Source organism: Gadus chalcogrammus, chromosome 13, assembly GCF_026213295.1.
Source record: "Gadus chalcogrammus isolate NIFS_2021 chromosome 13, NIFS_Gcha_1.0, whole genome shotgun sequence".
Classification (NCBI taxonomy): Eukaryota; Metazoa; Chordata; class Actinopteri; order Gadiformes; family Gadidae; genus Gadus; species Gadus chalcogrammus.
Genome location: NC_079424.1, coordinates 6,424,045 through 6,445,654, shown reverse-complemented (window position 1 = coordinate 6,445,654; position 21,610 = coordinate 6,424,045). Strand labels below are relative to the sequence as shown.

Genomic DNA, 21,610 nt, shown 5'->3' with positions numbered 1-21,610 from the left:
TGGGTACCACTGTCGTTTTTTATTGGTCAACATGGAAAAAACATGAGGGGTAACCCTGTCGTTTTTTATCGGCCGTCATGAAATGAACATAAGGGGTAACACTGTCGTTTTTATCAAATGAAACATGAGGGGTAACACTGTCGATATTTATCAAATAAAACATAGGGGGTAACCCTGTCCTTTTTTATCGGTCGTCATGAAAAAAACATAAGGGGTAACACTGTCGATATTTATCCATTAAAACATAGGGGGTAACATTGTCGTTTTTATCAAATGAAACATGAGGGGTGACACTGTCGTTTTTCTTGTGTGTGTGTTTGTGTATATATATACACACACACACATATATATACACAGGCCAACAGCTAGAGATGTTCTACACAGCAGTTCGCTGCAGTGCAGTAAGAAATAGCCTAATATATATATATATCTTATATATATATATATATATATATATATATATATATATATATATATATATATATATATATCTTATATATATATATATATATATATATATATATATATATATATACATACATATATACATATATACATATATACATACACACACAGGTTTCATAAAAGCTATCAAAAGTATTTACATTTTAAAAAGCATGTTTCAAACGCAACGCAGACCAATTCCAATTCTAGAATATTTTATAACTTTGACATTTAATGAGAAAAAAACGATGCACAATTCAGAAATAATTGAAAATTTTCACCTTTTTTTATTTAAAACACAACGTATTTTTGTATTCATGCAGCAGTAAATTCAATTTAAATAGTCTAAAATGTATCTTTTACACATGAAGTCATAATACTGAAAATGGGTCTATTTTTATTCTTTCTTTAAAACATCTTTGCACCTAGTAACAAGTTGTCCGACCACTAAGTAATTAGCATTGCGGCCGAGACACAATAGCACAATGTCAGAGTTTGTATACAAATACACAAAGCGCAAACAAAGAAAACATGTTTGTGAACCTATTGGTCTTTTGTATCAATGTCATATAAATAGTGTAAATCTAACAGTGGTAAACAAGAACAGCTTAGACATCCTATATCCTACACCTGCTCTACGCGTTACGACGCCAGTCCCAACGAACAACACACCCGAGTGTCGTCCGTCACCAAAAAGGAATGTTGTCTTCGTCTTTTATTTGTTTCGCCTCCTTCCTTCAGGCTGAATCCTCCAGGCTGCTGCTCTTCTGGTCGGAGCCGCAGTGGCAGAGGCGCGACGTGATGCTCTGCAGGCTGGGCTCCACGATGCCCAACAGGGGCCTCTGGGAGGGGTCCCCGTTCCAGCAGGCCTCCATCAGCTGCCAGCACTCCTCGTCGAAGCTGGCCAGCCTCTCGGGCCTGGCGCCTGCAACAGGACACGACACGCACCGGTTCAGCCCACCGCCCGACCCCCCCCGGCCGGCTCGTGATGGAGCGGCTGAGGGTCTACACCGCTCAGACCCTGGTTACACAGACAGACACTCACACAGACAGACAGACAGACAGACAGACACTCACACAGACAGACAGACAGACGGACAGACGGACAGACGGACAGACGGACAGACGCTCGCACAGACAGACACTCACAAAGACAGGCGGACAGACAGATTCGGGGGTCCCGATCTACTGGACGTCACCCTACGCCCTACACCCTAGCTTCTCGTGGAACATGTCGAGGTGGGAGCAGCTCACCTTTCTTGACGTTGGTCCAGAGCTGGTCCTTGCTGGCACACTTCTCGAAGGCCTCTGGGAGCTTCACCGAGCCGGTGCAGAGGTACCAGAACAGGATCCCGAACGCGTACACGTCCACAGAGTTATCGTACTTTCCTGTGGGCAGACATTTTCAGGTTAAATAAAACCCAGTCCTAGTCACAGCAATAGACTCTGATGCATTACAACTGATACATGCAGTCGCCAAGGTCTTTGACCTTTAAAGAGTTGAGCAACACCCACTAATAGCACGTTTTCACAAATTCATTCACGGTCAAGTTTTTACAGTGAAATCACTTCAGATTTCTAATCAACTTTTCTAACGGACCAGCCACCCCCTCTAGCTCTAGGATGGGGTGCGTGGGTGGGTGAGTGGGGGGGGTATCTGACCGGTGAACAGCTCCGGGGCCATGTGGATGGGGGTGCCCACGATGCTGCCGGACATCATGGCCTCGGGCTTGCAGAAGCCCAGGTCTGTGATCTTCGCCCGGTTCTGTTTGTCCAACTGGGAGGAGAGCGGAGGAGGAGGGGATTCACATGCAGAACACATGACACTCGTAAAAACACAAACAATGACTAACAGCGGGGAAGAGGACCGGGAACGCGGCTGGGGACGCCACTGAGGGTGAAGGGTTGCTTTGCTTTATACGAGACTTAAAAACCAAAACAGGGAATGTATTTATGTATTTTAATTTAATATATGTAATTTAACAATTGCAACTCCCTGTTTCATCTCAATGCATTTTCTTGAAGATAAACTTCAGCATATGATGGTACCGTACCATGGATCAACCAATCATCACAATCGTTAGAACCGACTCTACCCTAAAAACCGTCACTCAATCTACACAGGTCACCCCCTAGATCCCATGACACCCACGTCATGGGGATGTCTGAGCTCCGTGCAGACGCCCGGGCTGGGCTCCACTCACCAGGACGTTCTTCAGCTTGATGTCTCTGTGCAGCAGACCCTGGCCGTGCAGGAAGCGGATGCCCTCCACCACGTCCAGAGCCACCTGGAGCCTCTCCTGCAGCGACAGACCAGCCTGGGGGGGGGGGAACCGAGGCGTTAAGAGGGGCACCCAGCGCGGCTTCTCTGCCAGGCTGACGTTGAACCGATATCAGAGTGTGGAAATATATGGTCGTTGTTTTTTATGCGATATTTCCAATGCTGGTGACATGCTGACATTAGATGTATCAACTCGGGGTATCAACTCGGGGCTGGGCTGGTCTGTGTGTCCAGCATGTCCTGCACATGCTAACATCAGCTTGTTACATGTTTGACCCAAGGGTTTTAATGCCACTCGCAAAAGAATTATAAAATAAACAGTATCTGTGGCTATTACAGGCTTGTAACAAGCCGTCCCGTCACTTCATGCAAACCCAATGAACTGATTGGATGGCCTACCTGTCTGTCTACCTACATGCCTAACTGCCTACACGACCAAAGTCTCTCACAGAACTAGGCAGAGGTTCAGCAGAAGCTAGTGAGCCGGTCATGTGTTTGGGGGTGTATTCGGAGGTTTGCTTGAAGGGAGGGGTGTCTTTTTTTTTTTTTTTTAAATACTAGGGTTAGATACGTCCAACATCTAACTAACTCCAGCTGGTTTGTCCAAATTGCCGACCCTAACTTTAAGGGCTGTACAAAATAAAATGGACTTAAGCCCAAAGAAAAAAGGACATGTATGTACATGTAAACAGTGGGCAGTGGCCGGAGGTCACCTTGATGCCGGCGTAGAGGTCCCTGTGGAGCCGCTCCATGATGAGCAGCACGGCGATGCTGGAGCCTCCGCCGTAGGTGTGGTCTATCACCGAGCCGTGCAGGTCCACCAGCCGCTCGTGCTTCGGCAAGGACCTGAGAGCAGGACAGGAACCCTTCAATTCAACTTTATTCATCGTCGACCGCTAAACAGCTGATCAAAGTGAAACTGTAAAGGATGGGACGCAAAGGAGCAGCCGGTTGTTTTTAAACGGGAGGTTCTGATGCTTGGAGACTAGGTTTGTCTTTGAGCCAAGTTGGTTTTCCATCAGGTTTTATTAAATTATCCACCAGGGGGCAGCAGTCCCAGCCCTCCTGCACTGCATTCCTACCACTCAACCACAGAGATGACAAATTCTTGGCCTGGTTAGAGGATTAAAACCGCCTAAAGCTCAGACCTGTCAGAACATCTGATCAATTAATGAAAACAAGGCGTTAATATTTGGGTGGACCAAGTTTTGTCAAGCGATGCGTTAACTTCGGACCATTTATAAAAAACTTGTGCACATTCACAACACAAAGCAATGTAGTCACAGCCTTTTTTCCTTTATTGAAGTGTTGGCAGGTTGAGTGACATAACACCATGACTCAGTGGTATTCTCGTTAGACCCGCCTTTGTGGTTCATATCATAAAAAAAGAAACGCCAGGACATGAATGTCTACGTGCTACAAATTAAACTCGTAAAAGTTAGCGTGAGCTGCAAATACTTCAATGCAATGCATGAGAAAAAATGCATGGGTCTGCATTTGTCCCCAAACAAACAGTATTTGTCCCCAAACAAACAATAATTTGTCCCAATACAAACACTTAATTGTCCAAATACAAACATTATTTGTCCGCATAACAAACGGACCATACCAACTCAGGAGCTGCCACAGGGGGACTGACCTGGTGTAGTGGAACTCCAGGGCCAGATCATTCCAATGTTTGTCGTCGGGAGGAACCACCGACTTCAGGGCGCAGGGGTTGTTCCCCCCCCAGTTGTCACACAGGTAGACCACTCCGTACTGGCCGCGGCCCAACTCTCGTCCCAGTTTGGGCTTGCCTGTCCCAAACACAGTGAAGATGGGTTTCCTTCAACCGATATCAGTAGTTACATTTATTTAGCGGACGCTTTTCACCAAAGCGACTTACAATATCCTCCATTGTCAACCACAGAGCGTGTGATTCTGACTGAACAAGAGGCTTGGCTTTGTGGAGATATCCTGGTTGCCACAACAACAATAACATTAGTGTGTGTATTCTGTCAAATATATGGATTATAATGAAAATTGAACAAACATAATTCAGGGGAATTTCAAATTCCAAATAAGTACAGTATTACATCTCAAATATAAAGATGTATTATCTGAATAATAAACATAAACCTAATGAGGCATTTCGGAAGAAAATGTGTGTGGTTGCATGAGCCAAATCGGTGTATGCACAATATTCTGTGAGCATGCTAACATGCTAACGCCAGCAAGGCCAATGAGGAAGCACACCAAATTGTAAGTACCTGGGCGATTGGTAGGGGACTTGTGATTGTTTAAATAGGCTGATGGGCCCACAAGTTTTAAGGGCCCTGGGCTTCTTTGAAGCAGAATTGTAATTTATTGGACAACAAAGGTCATTAGCTCATAATCTTATTTGCGCATAAATAGGCCATAACACAGATATTTTAACAGAATAAAAAAAATAAAAAATAACTTGATTAAGGAGCATGTGAACCCGATTTGGGGTCATTAAGGGTCTGTTTTCAAGATGTCCTTCTTTAGCATTCTCTTTTCTTACTGTCAACTGTCTGAGGGGAACTAGCGTAGCTCGCCTGGCTGGCTGGCGTGAGTGGAGGGGTATTTGGTGAGTCATTAGTGATAAAGTTAATAAAGTAAAGTGTACCCGACATACTCATGAATAGAATGAATGAACAGTATGGTTTATAATATAGGTTTATCAGAGGAGTATGGTAGTACTGGTGGTGGAGCTAGTGCTGGTTGTGGTGATGCTAGTGGAGGTGCTAGTGCTGGTGGTGGAGCTAGTACTGGTGGTGGAGCTAGTGCTGGTGGTGGAGCTAGTGCTGGTGGTGGAGCTAGTGCTGGTGGTGGAGCTAGTGCTGGTGGTGGAGCTAGTACTGGTGGTGGAGCTAGTGCTGGTGGTGGAGCTAGTGCTGGTGGTGGAGCTAGTGCTGGTGGTGGAGCTAGTGCTGGTGGTGGAGCTAGTGCTGGTGGTGGAGCTAGTGCTGGTGGTGGAGCTAGTGCTGGTGGTGGAGCTAGTGCTGGTGGTGGAGCTAGTGCTGGTGGTGGAGCTAGTGCTGGTGGTGGAGCTAGTGCTGGTGGTAGTGATGCTAGTGGTGGTGGTGGTTCTAGTGGTGGTGGTGGTTCTAGTGGTGGTGGTGGAGCTAGTGCTGGTGGTGGTGATGCTAGTGGTGGTGGTGGTTCTAGTGGTGGTGGTGGTTCTAGTGGTGGTGGTGGAGCTAGTGCTGGTGGTAGTGATGCTAGTGGTGGTGGTGGTTCTAGTGGTGGTGGTGGTCCTAGTGCTGGTGGTAGTGATGCTAGTGGTGGTGCTGGTTCTAGTGGTGGTGGTGGTCCTAGTGGTGGTGGTGGTGATGCTAGTGGTGGTGCTGGTTCTAGTGGTGGTGGTGGTCCTAGTGGTGGTGGTGGTCCTAGTGGTGGTGCTGGTTCTAGTGGTGGTGGTGGTTCTAGTGGTGCCGCTGGTTCTAGCGCTGGTGGTGGTGATGCTAGTGGTGGTGCTGGTTCTAGTGGTGGTGGTGGTGCTAGTGGTGGTGGTGGTGCTGGTTCTAGTGAAGCTAGTGCTAGTGGTGGTGCTGGTTCTAGTGGTGGTGTTGGTTTTAGTGGTGTTGCTGGTTCTAGTGGTGGTGCTGGTTCTAGTGAACCTAGTGCTAGTGGAGGTGGTTCTAGTGAACCTAGTGCTAGTGGGGGTGCTGGTTCTAGTGGTGGTGGTGGTGGTGGTTCTAGTACTGGTTCTAGTGAACCTAGTGCTAGTGGTGGTGGTGGTTCTAGTGGTGGTGGTGGTTCTAGTGGTGGTGGTGGTGGTTCTAGTACTGGTTCTAGTGAAGCTAGTGCTAGTGGTGGTGCTGGTTCTAGTGGTGGTGGTGGTTCTAGTACTGGTTCTAGTGAACCTAGTGCTAGTGGAGGTGGTTCTAGTGAACCTAGTGCTAGTGGAGGTGGTTCTAGTGAACCTAGTGCTAGTGGAGGAGGTGGTTCTAGTTCTGGTTCTAGTGAACCTGGTGCTAGTGGAGGTGGTTCTAGTGAACCTAGTGCTAGTGGAGGTGCTGGTTCTAGTGGTGGTGGTGGTTCTAGTACTGGTTCTAGTGAACCTAGTGCTAGTGGAGGTGGTTCTAGTGAACCTAGTGCTAGTGGAGGTGCTGGTTCTAGTGGTGGTGGTGGTTCTAGTACTGGTTCTAGTGCTAGTGGTGGTGTACCGTGCAGGAGGACGTCCCTCAGCGAGCGGCTCTCCAGGGAGAGGCGGGCCAGGCGAGGGGCGTGGTCCTTCCTCACCCGCAGCCACAGGTCCTCCGTGCGCTCCAACCGCCCTGTGTGGCCCTCCTCCAGCTGGGAGCGGGCACACACACACACACACACACACACACACACACACACACACACACACACACACACACACACACACACACACACACACACACACACACACACACACACACACACACACACACACACACACACACACACACACACACACACACGTTTGAGGATGAAAGTCTCCCTCGGTGCGTAGCTTCACAGGCAGCAACACGCTAGCAGAATGAACATCATGGAGTAGGAATGAAAACATTTCTCAAATCTTTTCAAATCTGAATTACTGAATTCTTTAATCAATCTACTTTACCTTTCTACGAGCCATTATTTTCTGAGAGTCAAAGTCAAGACTTAACCCACAAGCCCTCCTCGTTTCACAAAGACTGGGATCATTAACCGTGACCATCACCACCACAATCATGACATCATATCAAATTTTGTAATACTTGGCGTTGAAGAATCGTGTGTAAAGGCTGGAGGTATGTTGCTTTACATGTCCACCACTTCTTGAACAAAGATTGTGTGCAGAGCATGGAACTGTGAGCCCTAATCAGTGATATGAATCATTTGTCCATCATGGGATGACATGCAGCGACCATGGCAACAGGGTGGGTAGTCCCAGTTTAGTCCAAACGATTAAAACCCGCTACGCACTGATCAAAACATTCACTGAAAAGTGGCATAATAATTAATAATCAGAATAAGAAGTCATCATTTTCTTGGATGAAATGATAAGAGCGCTTCACAAGCTATACTATGAAATCAATAAATTACACTTAAATGAAAATCAAATTAAACTTATTTTCCTTGTCATTTACGTCCGCGGTTTGGAAAATAGTTGCAGAGAAATGAACCCTGACAGTAAGAATTATGAAGGGCTTTCTGAGTGACTGAATGACCCGTCTTACTGTCCTCCAAATTGACCAGCAAACACGTATCGTATCCCTGCCCCCGGGTGGACCAGAGCCTGACCTATCACAGGGAGGCGGAGCAGAGCTGGACTGACCTATCACAGGGAGGGGGACTGAACCATCACAGGGAGGGGGACTGAGCTATCACAGGGAGGGGGACTGACCTATCACAGGGAGGGGGACTGACCTGTCACAGGGAGGGGGACTGACCTATCACAGGGAGGGGGACTGACCTATCACAGGGAGGGGGACTGACCTATCACAGGGAGGGGGACCGACCTATCACAGGGAGGTGGACTGAACCATCACAGGGAGGGGGACCGACCTATCACAGGGAGGGGGACTGACCCATCACAGGGAGGGGGACTGACCTATCACAGGGAGGTGGACTGAACCATCACAGGGAGGGGGACTGAACCATCACAGGGAGGGGGACTGAACCATCACAGGAAGGGGGACTGACCTATCACAGGGAGGTGGACTGAACCCTCACAGGGAGGTGGACTGAACCATCACAGGGAGGGGGACTGAACCATCACAGGGAGGGGGACCGACCTATCACAGGGAGGTGGACCGACCTATCACAGGGAGGGGGACCGACCTATCACAGGGAGGTGGACTGAACCATCACAGGGAGGGGGACCGACCTATCACAGGGAGGGGGACTGAACCATCACAGGGAGGTGGACCGACCTATCACAGGGAGGGGGACCGACCTATCACAGGGAGGTGGACTGAACCATCACAGGGAGGGGGACCGACCTATCACAGGGAGGGGGACTGACCCATCACAGGGAGGGGGACTGACCCATCACAGGGAGGGGGACTGACCCGTCACAGGGAGGGGGACTGACCCATCACAGGGAGGGGGACTGACCTGTCGTAGGGAGGCGGCGAAGGCGTCGTGGGAGCTGTTAAGGCGCGTCCTGAACTGGGAGCAGATGCTGCGCGCCAGCTTGGCGGCGCTCAGGCTCTCGATGGCGTCCTGGGCCACCTTCCGCTTCCACTCCGGGGTGATGGAGGGCGGGTTCACGAAGGTGATCCTCTGGACTATCTGCACCACACGGAGACAGGGGGAGGGACCGCGGTCAGGGAGACATTGGTATCCATGACGCGTTGGTGCTGTTGTCTAACATGTTATCATCCGTTGCTGCTCTATAAGAGAGGACACAAACTTAGGAACGGCTCATTGCATGCATTTTTCATTGCAGTTAAAAAAAAACACACAAAATATCAAATCTCACCCTAAACACGTAATATCGTACCATAGTAGTTACAGAATCACAAATATTTACAAATTCACAATCACCTCTAAGAAGTAAGGTCCCTTCCGATCTCCCCGTCCCCATAGCGCCCCTTGATACGCAGTCATGTATTGCAGATATACACGACTGGTTTGTGGCCCTTACCTGTTTGACCTGTTCCCAGACCAGTCTGGTGATGGAGGACCCAGAATGGAAGGTGACCTCCACGTGATAAGCAGCGTTTAATATCTGGGAGCGAGACGGGAGGCACACGTCACGTCAACATGTTTAGCCCTGGATTCACACAAGGGGGATATACTATTGCAGCGCTTCCCCTACTTAAATCCAGTTTTTGTGCAGCGCCACCTCTAGTTGAACTGCAATCGGCAATGCAAGATTTAATACAGGTGCCCCCTAATGCACCCCATTGTTACATTGTCATTGGAGAGAGACCATGCACCATGCACCAGACATACTATCAACGTTCACACACACTGTTCATCAACGTTCACACACAGACTGTGCACGCGCACATCTGCACCATACACAAGCACATCAGCAACTTGCACGCGCACGTTGCCACCGTGCACATCAGCCCTGTGCACGCTCACATCAGCAGTGTGCACGCTCACATCAGCAGTGTGCACACCCATATCAGAACTGTGAATCACCGTACTGTACCTCACACACCTCAATGGCCTCAGCACCACTTTGGTCAATGCTGTACTAGTGCAGAATATATACTATGCAAACTACCGATATAGCAGTGCCCTTACCCTTACCCATGTGCAAAGTGTCACATATACTTCTTATGACATATATGTCATTATAAATACATTGCTACAACTACATTCCCATGAGCGATAAAAAATGTGCTTTCTGGTTAACCTAAAACTTACTTCTGCTGGTATGAAATGGTGTAGAGCATTAACAAAAACATTCGAACAACAGAATACATAGGAAATAGGAAACAGCACAGTGAAACGTGGATGCATTATTCAACTGGAATCCCCCAAAGTAGTACTATTGTTGAAAATAACGATATATGCATGCAGAATAGAAAATCACCATTGCCATGTCTGATCTGATAAATTCTTGACTTCTCCATTTATACAGGAACCTGTAAGCGAGTGGGGGGGCTCATAAGAGAAGTGCACTTCCCAACCCCGGTTTTAGTCCTGTTTGTGTCTGCTGTAGCTATTTCACACATAACTACCGTTTGTTATGTATTATGTAACCATCTTTTTGGTTCAATTTACCAAAAGAAAAGCCCCTTGTGGTTTTACTTAATTTTTTTTAATCTCTAGGAAACAAAACATGTCCCTGCAGGCAGCATGCTTGTGTGCCTCGATATAAAAAGCCGATATTAAATTGAGTGAAATTACATTGAAACTTGCTGCTGCAAAACAATATCTTCCACAAACAGAATTTAATCATTTCCGGTTGTCAATCAATACCCAACCCATTCAGAGTGATATTCAGGCTTCTCGGACACATAGTATAAATAGTATCATGCCACCGTTTGTGGCGCATTTCATATACAACATCTCTCATTATAACGATCACACAAAGCGGAAACTAGCTTCTAAAGAAATGTCACAAAGTTGGCTTCAGTTATAATCATGTGAAGTACACCCCCCTCTTCTTAGAACTCATCCCAAAACACATTCTTTATGATCACAGTGTTCTGAAACAGACCACAGTCGTTGGTTTTGATTGCGTTGTCCTGGAAGGCCGCCTACCTGTTTGAGGTGATTGGATGTGATATTGTGGACAGAGGAATCAATGGTGGATTTCTCCAGACTGCTGAGGCAGCGTTCCAGAGTTCCTACGAAGCTCTCTCTCAAATAGTCCACCGAGCTTATCAGCTTATTGGCCACGGCCTGGTTCAGCCGACCCACGATCAGCTCCTGGATCTCCTGGATGCAGGTCTTGATCTCCTTTGACGTAACGGGCTCTCCGCTGGTCGTCACGATGATATCTGGGGAATCGAGAAGAGTTTCTCAACTTGCTGAGAAAATCAAAACACGCACGCACGCAGGCGCACACACACACACACACACACACACACACACACACACACACACACACACACACACACACACAAGCACAAATACAAACATGAACGTGTGCGTACAATCATAAACACACACACACAATACAAACACGCATGTGAGCACTTTGAAGTAATGATATTGATGCGGAAGGACTTTAGAGTTGCACGCTCAATTGAGCAATTTACATAAAAAGATTTCACAAGTGAAAAACCATTCCCGCCGCAGAGAAAATTACGCAACGCAATATGACCTTAGAATCCCCAAAAAACTGATAATCATGATTCAACTGTTAAAAAGCTTAAGAATACAGAACAATTCAATTCACAATAGGCCTGGAGTTGGTGCCAGTGGGCTGGAGGGCTCAACCGGACCGCAGTCTGACCTCAATTGGACCCCCAGTGTGCCAAGATCATCGTGACAACAGCCAACAGGCCGTCGAAAGGCACGTTAAAACACAGCAACATATCAATAAGGCCGCTTAATAACATCCCCTCCTGATGAGAACAGCTAGGAAACTGGGAGCCACGAGTCGCCAATCACGTTTAAAAGGATAACAATAATAGCATTAAACAGAGAGACGTCCCCTCTGTTCCCCGACAACAGAGCCAACAGCCCCTCTCTGTTCGCTCTGTGTTTCAATCTCAGACCTAACCCAACCCCAACCCGGGCCCTCGGACGGCGATCAAAGAGCAGGAGCCACACTCAGCCCCCGCATTCCTGTTAAATCGCTGCGTCCGATTTGACGCTCGTTTGATTTGATATGATACAAGCTGCCGGTCTGCTCCGGGGAGACGTCCTCCTCGCAGGCAGAGAGCCGGTGACCCCCGAGCGTGTTGACACAAAGTGGTGACTCTTCCCCTCTGCGGCGGGGGGGTCCAGACACACTAGAGCCACTGTGTCGCGGCAGTCGAGCCGCCATAGCAACAGAGAGCTGCTGTCGAGACGAGCGAACACACACACACACACACACACCGGCCCGCGGGCCCGGGGGGCTAGACGGGGACAGAGAGAGGTCTTCTACAGTGGTAGTGGACCGTCGTTCGGTTTAGGAACTCCTTTGGGTTCTGTTATGAATTGGTAAATCGGATATATATATTCCTCATGTTTGGTGTTATTCTCACGTTTGATAGTGGATATCACAGCCAGGACTTTGTTCATTGTACACGTACGCCTCGTCGTTGAAGTCTTTGTGTTAAAATGTGATTATACATGCCGATACGATATCATATGACAAGGACTGAAAATTAACTGACAACAGAGACCAGAATAAAGGGAGTCCTCTATTAATCATAGCAGACTAATGGTGACCTACTTTGGTGGCGAAGCACATGATAACAACATGAACCAAGCTGTGGAAGTTGCTTGAACGAGCTCCTCGGCATCATGGGAAGTATAATACATCTGTAACATGGAGGTCATAGGCCATGCTACTCCAGGTCGTCCCCAGAAGGCCAAAACAAGTTGAACCCTGGGTAGTGTGACACTGTTACCGCGGCGTCTGGGAAAACGTGGTCCTCTACCCCCCCTAGAACTCGAGAAACTGGTGTTCTACAAACTAGGGCTGTGCGATTCTGATCGTGATTTCGATTTTTGGGTCAAACGATCTCCAAACTAATATAATCAAAAAATAAGTTTAAGCATAGTATATATTATTTTATTCATTAAATGTTAAATGAACAGCTGGATACATATTTGTACATTATTATTATTTTTTAAAGGTTTTCTTTTGAGAGAAATGCATCATGTTTTCAAACTCAGAAAGAATGGTTTGAATAATCCTGATTTCAATATTGACCATAATAATCAGATAATAATTAGACTTTTCTTCCATAATCGAGCAGCCGTAGGACAGACCACGGCTCAGGGAGAGACACTGAAATAACACGGCCTGTGTCATTAGACGGGTGACTAATAACATGCCTGTGGGAAAAAACAAGCCCCCATGGCAGTGCTTTTCCTTCGAGGGGGGGGGGGGGGTGGAACCGGGAGACGGATGGAGAGGGGTTCAGAGGGCAGAGCCTGACCTTTGAACTGCAGGTTGGCGGCGTCCTCCAGCAGCTGGTCCTTCATGCTGGCCAGCGTCTCCACGATCATCTCCTTCATCTCCTCCTGCTTGCGGTTGGCGATGGCCATGAGGGAGGCGAAGAGCTCCGCCTCCTTCTCCCGGGTGTACTCCAGACGGCGCGGCGTGATCTGCAGGTCCCGCTGCATGTCGAACGCCTGGGGCGAGACGCGCACACACACACACACACACACACACACACACACACACACACACACACACACACACACACACACACACACACACACACACACACACACACACACACACACACACACACACACACACAGTAAGAAACTCGCAACATACACATGTAATGAAGTGTGTGTGCGGGAGAGTGAGATAGAGTGAGACAGAGAGAAAGAGTGAGAGAGTGAGGTGTGTGATAGAATGAGTGTGTGATAGAGTGAGTGAGTGAGAGAGAGAGAGAGAGGAATAGGGCGAGATAGAGTGAGATAGAGCGAGTGAGTCCGGGCTCCGAGACCCACTGGCGGAACAGTGAGGTCAGCTGACCGACAGTAACTCAAGATGTCCAAACCAATACGATTCGACGTCCGTTCATGCAACAGCGGTTATGATCTAGCTCTGCCTCTAGCATGGGTCACATGACACATTTTCTTTGGGGTCGGGCGCGGCTAACGAGGCGATCAGGGGGTTTACGCGGCCCTCTGGTGATTCCCCCGAGCCCCTCGGTCCCTATCGAGCGCCACCCAGGGGGGGACCCACACGGACCTGGTTGATGAAGAGGTCCAGGCAGCGGCAGTGCACGCCGTTCAGCAGGTTGGCCGCCTCCACCTGCTGGTTGTGCAGCACCTGGCGGGCGAAGGGCACCAGCAGGCGGTGCAGCCGCTCGAAGGCCTCCCCCAGCACGCTCTGGGGCGTGGCGCCCGGCGCCGGCGACTGCGACGGCGCTCCGCAGGTGCAGTTCCCGGCGGGGCTGCTCAGGAAGCCCAGCGAGAGCAGCTGCTTGTAGAGGGGGCTCTTCTCCCGCTCCCGCTCCCGCTCGCGCTCCGCCCGCCGCCCCGGCTCCGGCGAGGCCGTCGGCATGACGGCGGGGATGCGGACGAAGCAGATGGGGACGGGGAGGATCTCCTTGGCCCTGTGGAGCTCCGCCACCTGCTCGGCGCTCAGGGCGTCCTGGTTCAGGGCGTACAGGACGATGGGCGTGATGTTGCGCGTGCAGTCCGCCAGGGCCTCCTCGATGGGCTGCACGCTGGGACAGGGCACCACCATGATCTTTGCTTCCTGTGGGGAGGGAACACGGAGGAGTACCGGGTTGAGGAAAGGAATCGCTTTGACCGTCACAAAACAGGGGTAGGGACAACGTGTTCTCTGTCCGTCTGTCTATATACACATCTATATACATGCATACACATACATAGCTACAATACAGGATTAATGCCATGATGATGGGTTAGACATGACCATGAGAGTAGCAGTAAGAAAACAAGCCAAACGTGGTACGGAACCGGCCGCTTCTATTCCTGAACACAGGGTCAAGCTAACATTTAGAGGGGGGGGTCTTGGGAAAATATATGGCAGGGCAAAACACGACTAGAGAAAAAAGTGCTTCGTCTTTGATTAATTATAGCAACACCAACCAATATAGAATCGGAGGGGTCGTGAGAGAGAGAGAAAGAAAGAAAGAAAGAAAGAAAGAAAGAAAGAAAGAAAGAAAGAAAGAAAGAAAGAAAGAAAGAAAGAAAGAAAGAAAGAAAGAAAGAAAGAAAGAAAGGATGAAAAAGAGCAAATGGAGGCAGAAATGAATAACAGGGCCAGACAAAGGAGACAGACCGTCCTGTCGCCTAGACACAAGAGCTCCAACGAAGCCGTCAGTCTGGGCAGTAGTTAGCAGTCATTTGCTTGCGACTACACATAAAACCAATACTACCTGAAGGCAGTCAACCTAGAACAACCCAACACAACATAATGTTCCAGGTGTGTTCTTTGAATAGTACTAATCAACACTCTGGCTGATGTGACAACCCTTTGTTAACAGGAATGTTGACACAGATGTAACCGATAGTTAATGGACGTTATTCCGTGTAAAGCATTTAGGATATGTGGCAATAGGTTACTGGGGCTATTTATAACTTGTGTGTAACCGTGTGCCTCAACTGATGGGGCAGTGCAGAATGGAGGAGGAGGGCAATTAGCTGGCTGCTGGTCTCCAGGGCAAGGTGCTGTGATTGTGACAGTGTGGTGTGAATGTGACAGCCAAGGGAGAGAACTGCTCATTATCGCTTTCCTCTTAACAGGCCCCTGCAATTGGAAACACTGTTGGAAGGTCTAGAGCCCAAACAACGATTAGCCCTTTCTCTCTTAAAAATATATGAATCATCACTATCATTCATTATTTCAACACGCATAACCGATGACCTCATGGATTCGGAACAAATCGCTGGCTGAATGTCCGGCTGAAAGTCAAAGATAATGATGGATGGTCAGTGACACTTTGCTTTAATGGTTGTGTATATATGTAGGCCGTTTGTATTTAACCTTCAGTCAAGAGAATATGCATACATATCCTGTCATATCTATATCCATGTATCCATAGGGTTATATTCCAAGGTCCCAACCATAGTATCAAAACGAAGAGTAAACCAGCCTAGACCTCCCTGGTAGCAATCGTCCTTCTATGGCTTTGGAACATTATAAGGTTCAATAAAAGTTTTTTGTGATTGTTCCTTTCTTAAGCTTTAGATTATGTTTTGGAACTATTTCAATCGGGAAGGTAGAAGCCTGGCCTAGACGGGCTCTGGACTCTGAGTCGCGTTGAACACAAAACATTGTAGGTGTAAGAGCCTTATCTTATCTCTATCTTACATTGTCAGCAAGGCACGACTGAAAACTCAACACTTCAAAGAGAACTAATCACATGAACATATCGGAGGAAGTTTGTACTTCTATGCTGCTCCTCCTATGACATGAACAAACAAAACAATGTCCTGGGCCTGGGCTGAAACCATTGAGACCGCATCACAGCAGCAGAAGGGTTTGGGAGTCTTGCATGGCCTGGTCATGTGATTCGCACCAGACCTGAGCCATTACGTAAAGAGGGGGTGGGGGGTGGGCGTGAAGCCCTAACCAATGCGCAACCTATTTTCTGGAGCTGTCTGAACCTTGGGTTTGCGTAGTGACCTGCTTAACTCTTTAGACGAAAGGATTAGACACCATTTTCCACATTTCACACATGGCGAGGAATGACTAAAATCACCACACCATGACAAATCGATTAATCCCTTCAGACCTTCTGACCGTCGGGGGCCCGTTAGCTGAAGGGACCAGGAGGGGTATTGCAAACCCATGTTCTCACAATGACGCTGAGTGTTAGGAAAGGAGTTAGGCAAGAGCCACGTCCCATCTCATATCTAAACCGCAATTGAAAACCCCCGGGGAAATCTGGACGTAAAATAATTCATTCAAGTTCTGAAAAGTCCTGTTCCTCCAAGCCTAAAAAAAAGTGTCAGCAAACCTGTGCTTCGTTCTTTAGAGACGAGATGTCAACTCATTCAACATTCAGAGATCAAACATGATCCGCAGCCCTCCACCCCCTCCTCCACCGATTCCAGCGTAGGGGGGTGTTCCGGACAGACAATAGGCTATCCTGTCACTTTGCAATGAATTAGCCAATTCTTCCTTTAGCCCAGTGTTGCAGCCCTACTTGCATACAGCTCCTATGGCTACGGGCTAGCACTAGAGCTCCCTATCACATAATCACTAACAAAGCAGGACACACACACACACACACACACACACACACAAACACACACAGGGATCATAATGGAAAAATAGCATGGTATCCTGTGGCAACAGCAAGAACCACTTCAATAGACCTTATTCAACCTGGCGGCTCTAGGCTCTGGGCGGCCATATTGGTGAGCTGGGTGGGTAAACCTACAATGTTTGTTTACCTTGTTAACCATGAAAGCTTCCAATGTTTGTATCCTATTTCAAACAATTCAGGGCCCGATAATGGCTTCATACTACTGCCATAGTAGTCGACTGTGTACCGGCCCGGGGGCGGCAGGCGTACCTGTAGCAGTGGGTGATGCAGGGTGATCTCCAGCTCGGCCAGCCGGTGGGCCGGGTCCTCACACTCGTCGTGGATCTCCAGGTCCTCCAGGGGCACCGTGTCCCAGCGGCCGCAGTTCGCCGCCAGCTGGTGGACCAGCTCGTACTGGCCGGGCAGCGCCAGGCTGAGCCGCGTCTGCCGGCCGTGGGTGAAACACAGCTTCCTCCTCTTGCAGACGGTCACCTCGTCCCCCTCGCAGGCCACCCCGGCCTCGTGCACCGGCGGCAGCAGCCTCTCCCCGAGGATGCAGTTCAGCAGGCGGTAGCGCGCGGCACAGTCCTGGCCCAGGACCAGGATGTAAGGAGATGCTCCCACGTTGTTCCGGAGGAACTCCTCCTCATGGCTGGGGAACGAGATGCAGCTGAGCTGACCTGTGGGGAACACCGGACCACCAGAAGGGTGGGGTCAGACTCCCCAGTAGTAGAAAAATCCCAATAGAGCAACAGGTTTACTCTCTAGGAGGAACTGGTAACATCCCGCTAGAGGTGTGGGCTCAGACTCTATGCTGAAGGGGTCAAGTTTCAAGGTTTACACTCTATCTCAATAGAGGGGTGGGGTCAGACTCTAGGCTGAAGAGGTCACATCTCAATAGAGGGATGGGGTCAGACTCTAGCATGAAGAGGTCACATCTCAAAAGAGGGGTGGGGTCAGACTCTAGGATGAAGGGGTACCATCCCAATAGGCAGCTGTACCTAATATTATGACATGCCAAGTACTTTCGCAGCAAGTACCATCGGCAGCTAATACGCCTTTAGTCATCAGCAGCTAATATCCCTAACTAGTCATAAGCAGCACTAGCGAATATCCCTGTAGTCATAAGCAGCTCTATCCCTAGTAGCCTTAAGCAGCAATTAGAGGAAATACAGACAAAAATCATATTACTCTGTTGTTGAATCTGAGATTATATTCTAAATATATTGTTGATTATTGTGTGATCAAGTGTCATCTGATAGGCTGCATTGCAGCCTGCATAAGTGTAAACACAGAAACCAATTGAGCCGGACTACTTAAGGATAATGATCCATGATCCTCAATGATCCTCAATGATGCTGAGTCATGGTCTTAAGCACAAAACAGATGAGGTCCACCAATGGCCTAATCTAACTGTACGCTTTCTCCACACACACACACACACACACACACATTTTACCATCCCATCACAGCAGGCGTTTTGCCAAATAGGGAGCCGTTCATGCTCACGTGAATAAATCTTTGCATATTTGGTGCACTAAATCTGTTCAGGCTGCTGAGAAGGCCTTAATCTCTTTAGTTTTGCTCTAACACCAACATTATTTTACCAGTCAGCAAGTTGAGAGAAAATATTCGGAAAATGGAATGGATAGATATATAGAAGATACATGGATTTTCGATTATCGAAGACACACACTTGACAAAGATACAATTCCAAAAATTCATAACACTCACTAAAAACGAATAAACCGAATTAATAAATCCCATAACATTTGTTAATCTGGTATATGGAGACCAAAATGGATCAATAAAAAGGTAAACATAAAGGAAGGTTAAAACAGTTATATATAAAGTGAGAGATAGATTACGAGAGAAGTAGATTAATAGACCAATGAAGTGAGCGATAAATAGATAGAAGTTGATATATGTTGATATAAATAGACAAAGTGAGAGAGATAAAGTGAGATAGAGATAAAGTGAGAGGGAATTTAAAGATAGGAGAACTCTGCCAAATACACTCTACTACCCAGATGCTAAAGTGCAGGTGTTGGTTCTTACCTGCTTCAAGGGACGCTGCGTCCGAGTTGATCGCTGATGCACATGCATTACTATAATTCTGTCTTATTTCCCGGAAGAACAGGTTCGTCTCCTTCAGGTTCTTCTTGAGTTGTATGGAGTGCTTATTGAAGCTGTTAAATATCCGTGTTAGTTCTCGGGCCAGGTGAGTCGGTTTCTGCACATGTCCATCCATGGTACCTGGTTAGTTTGCACTGTGCAGGGCTTCCTCAAGCAAGAATAACAATAGCAGCAAAAATGGAGAGATGATAAACTCTAGTACTCAGTCAATCCAGTGGTGCGTGAAGAAATCCAACGCTGGTAATTGCTGCATTATTAACCCAGACAGCAGGGCGACGGGTTACATTAAAAGATAAGAACATGATCAGCCATTGATAGCGATTGTATTGCTTGACAGTTGAGTGTCATTTAAAAAACTGATCAAAGCTGTGAGTGTTTTATTGGGTCAACTGAATGCAGTAAGAGCAGCACAGCTAGCTCCCATTAGCTTCAACCAGTGTGGACAACGGACGGTGACTTAACTTGGAGCTAATGTCCCTGCACAGTAGCTCCTTGTATCGTCCGTGCCAGCTTTTAGTTCGTGTGCTAGAGTTTTAGTACGCTACCTACGTCCTTTGCCACTGACATAACGTTAGTGTAAACGTGGAACCAGATAGAAACCATGTGCCGAAAGGCAAAACTATCCCTGCTTTTCTTCGACACTTACGTCCAAGTTAAGCGACTAGCCAGCAGGCATCCCTGGCCCTTCCCTCGGCCTGGCAGACTGTCATGCCCACTCACCCCTCGACCATCCCGGTCATATCTCCGCCGAGCAACACTCCGAAACGATGTGCTTTAGGGTTGCTTGTGTCTGGAGGATGTCAGGCCATTCACAGTCACTGTAGCCTCGGTGTTTCTGAAGGATCCCTGGGGAAAAAGCCGCCCTCTGTTTGGTTCCAAGTCTGTCGAAGTTCGGAGATTTTTTTTCAAAAGCAGAATATGATATGACAAATTATTGCCCCCAAAAACAAAAAAGACCCCGCATGTATGTGCGGGTCAGCTTTTCCTGGACGTCCAAATCACAGGCAAGGCTCCAAATCAGTGTCAAAACTAAGTTGACAAGACGCAAGTTGGGTAGGAAAGGGCGTGGACAGAACACGGAGAGTTCTGGGAAATGCATGCTTACCCAGGTGGAAATGTGAAAGCAACACCCACCATATGACAGACCACCTTCAAACAAAAAAAAGTATAAATAAGGACAATTCCCTTAATGAAAATTGAAATAAGGGGAAACAATAAAAAGTTTATTGAGACATTCATTCTGGTTCAACTCACGCTATGCGTTAATAATACGCCCTCTTGTGGCCAAGATAAGGAGGTACAAAAACAACGCAAACAAAAACGTGGGTCTCACAGGTTGTTTCCTACGGAAAGGCCGGTTGTATTTAGTCATATGTTCCAGACTGGACATAGGACTATTGTTGGAATTGTGGGCTATTGATTCTCAGCACTTGCGCACGGTAACACGGGACAATATTTTGGTCAGTAGAATCCACACAGACCAACTTTATGCACCTTGTGGGTTAAATGTACATTGTTTGTTGATTTTTTTTATCTGTGGAAAGGCTGATGCCTAAATGAATTATACAGTAATGTGCTGTTTTTAATATTTCAATCTATTACCATTTCCATTTCAGTTTTTCACCCTGTATTTCACATACTAAAATAGTAAAAAATATCATTGACAGCACGTTTTTGATTTAAGGTATTTACACTGTGAATAATACAGTATGTGCTATTTTTAATATGACCGTCCAATGCTGTCACCATTTCAGCTTTTCACCATATATTTCACATGTTAAAACAATTAAAAACCACATTTTTGACCGTTTTTTTATTTATGGTAATTCTGTGTTTATTCTACAACAATAAACGTTTTCTAGCTTTACAGTTTTTTTCTGTTGCCATTTCACAGTTTTTCACTGTAATTTTCACGGACATTTTTTACAGTGTACAGTACATACAGTACATACAGTACATACATACAGGCAAAGCAGCTTTTACAGTCAGAAGATGCTTCTTACACAGAGCTGCTTGCAGCGACTTCAGATCAGCTGAACGACTCAGTGCTGACCTCTAGCGGTGTCCAGACATTACCAATTTAGCTTAATTTCAGACACAGGTGCATAGATCAGTAAAAATTGAAATACAAAAGTTCAGTACATGGCCAAACACTACACAAATATACGCAAGACGATGGCATTCCACAAGTCCCCCGAATAAAACACCTGATTGAATAATTGGTTTATTGTGCTATAAAATCCAATAAAAAATTAATGGACGACACCAAGCCCATCTCCCCCCTCCCTTCCCGCTCATATTTCTAACAAATGAAAGATGGAAACAAAACGTTGGAACTGTTGGCAGTTGTTGTTCCACCTTTGTCCCGCCCTCCTCACCCACAGCCCTCTCTCCCCTGAGTGGTGCAGCAGCACGCCCTACG

General features: G+C 47.4%; 1 protein-coding gene across 1 annotated transcript; it reads right to left on the bottom strand.

Annotated features, from left to right (window-relative positions):
- Positions 1–701: 701 nt before the first annotated feature.
- On the bottom strand, positions 702–20,292 carry dstyk (dual serine/threonine and tyrosine protein kinase). Its single transcript, XM_056606250.1, has 14 exons — positions 19,111–20,292; positions 17,323–17,732; positions 14,019–14,531; positions 13,249–13,444; positions 10,910–11,148; positions 9,333–9,416; positions 8,801–8,977; positions 6,898–7,027; positions 4,365–4,521; positions 3,439–3,571; positions 2,649–2,762; positions 2,107–2,221; positions 1,699–1,833; positions 702–1,369 (listed from the first exon to the last, which is right to left on the bottom strand). The coding sequence occupies exons 1-14, from the start codon at positions 19,301–19,303 to the stop codon at positions 1,182–1,184; spliced, it is 2,784 nt and encodes a 927-aa protein (XP_056462225.1). The 5' UTR covers positions 19,304–20,292; the 3' UTR covers positions 702–1,181.
- Between the last annotated feature and the right edge of the window lie 1,318 nt (positions 20,293–21,610).

Bases quoted from the DNA above. Each gene is read 5' to 3' on its own strand.
- dstyk (XM_056606250.1), bottom strand. From the start codon at position 19,303: ATGGATGGACATGTGCAGAAACCGACTCACCTGGCCCGAGAACTAACA. The intron at 14,532-17,322 runs GTACGCCTGCCG...CCCTCCCCACAG, and splicing joins TGCATCACCCACTGCTACAG to GAAGCAAAGATCATGGTGGT. The intron at 3,572-4,364 runs GTCAGTCCCCCT...TCCTGCTCTCAG, and splicing joins CTGGAGTTCCACTACACCAG to GTCCTTGCCGAAGCACGAGC.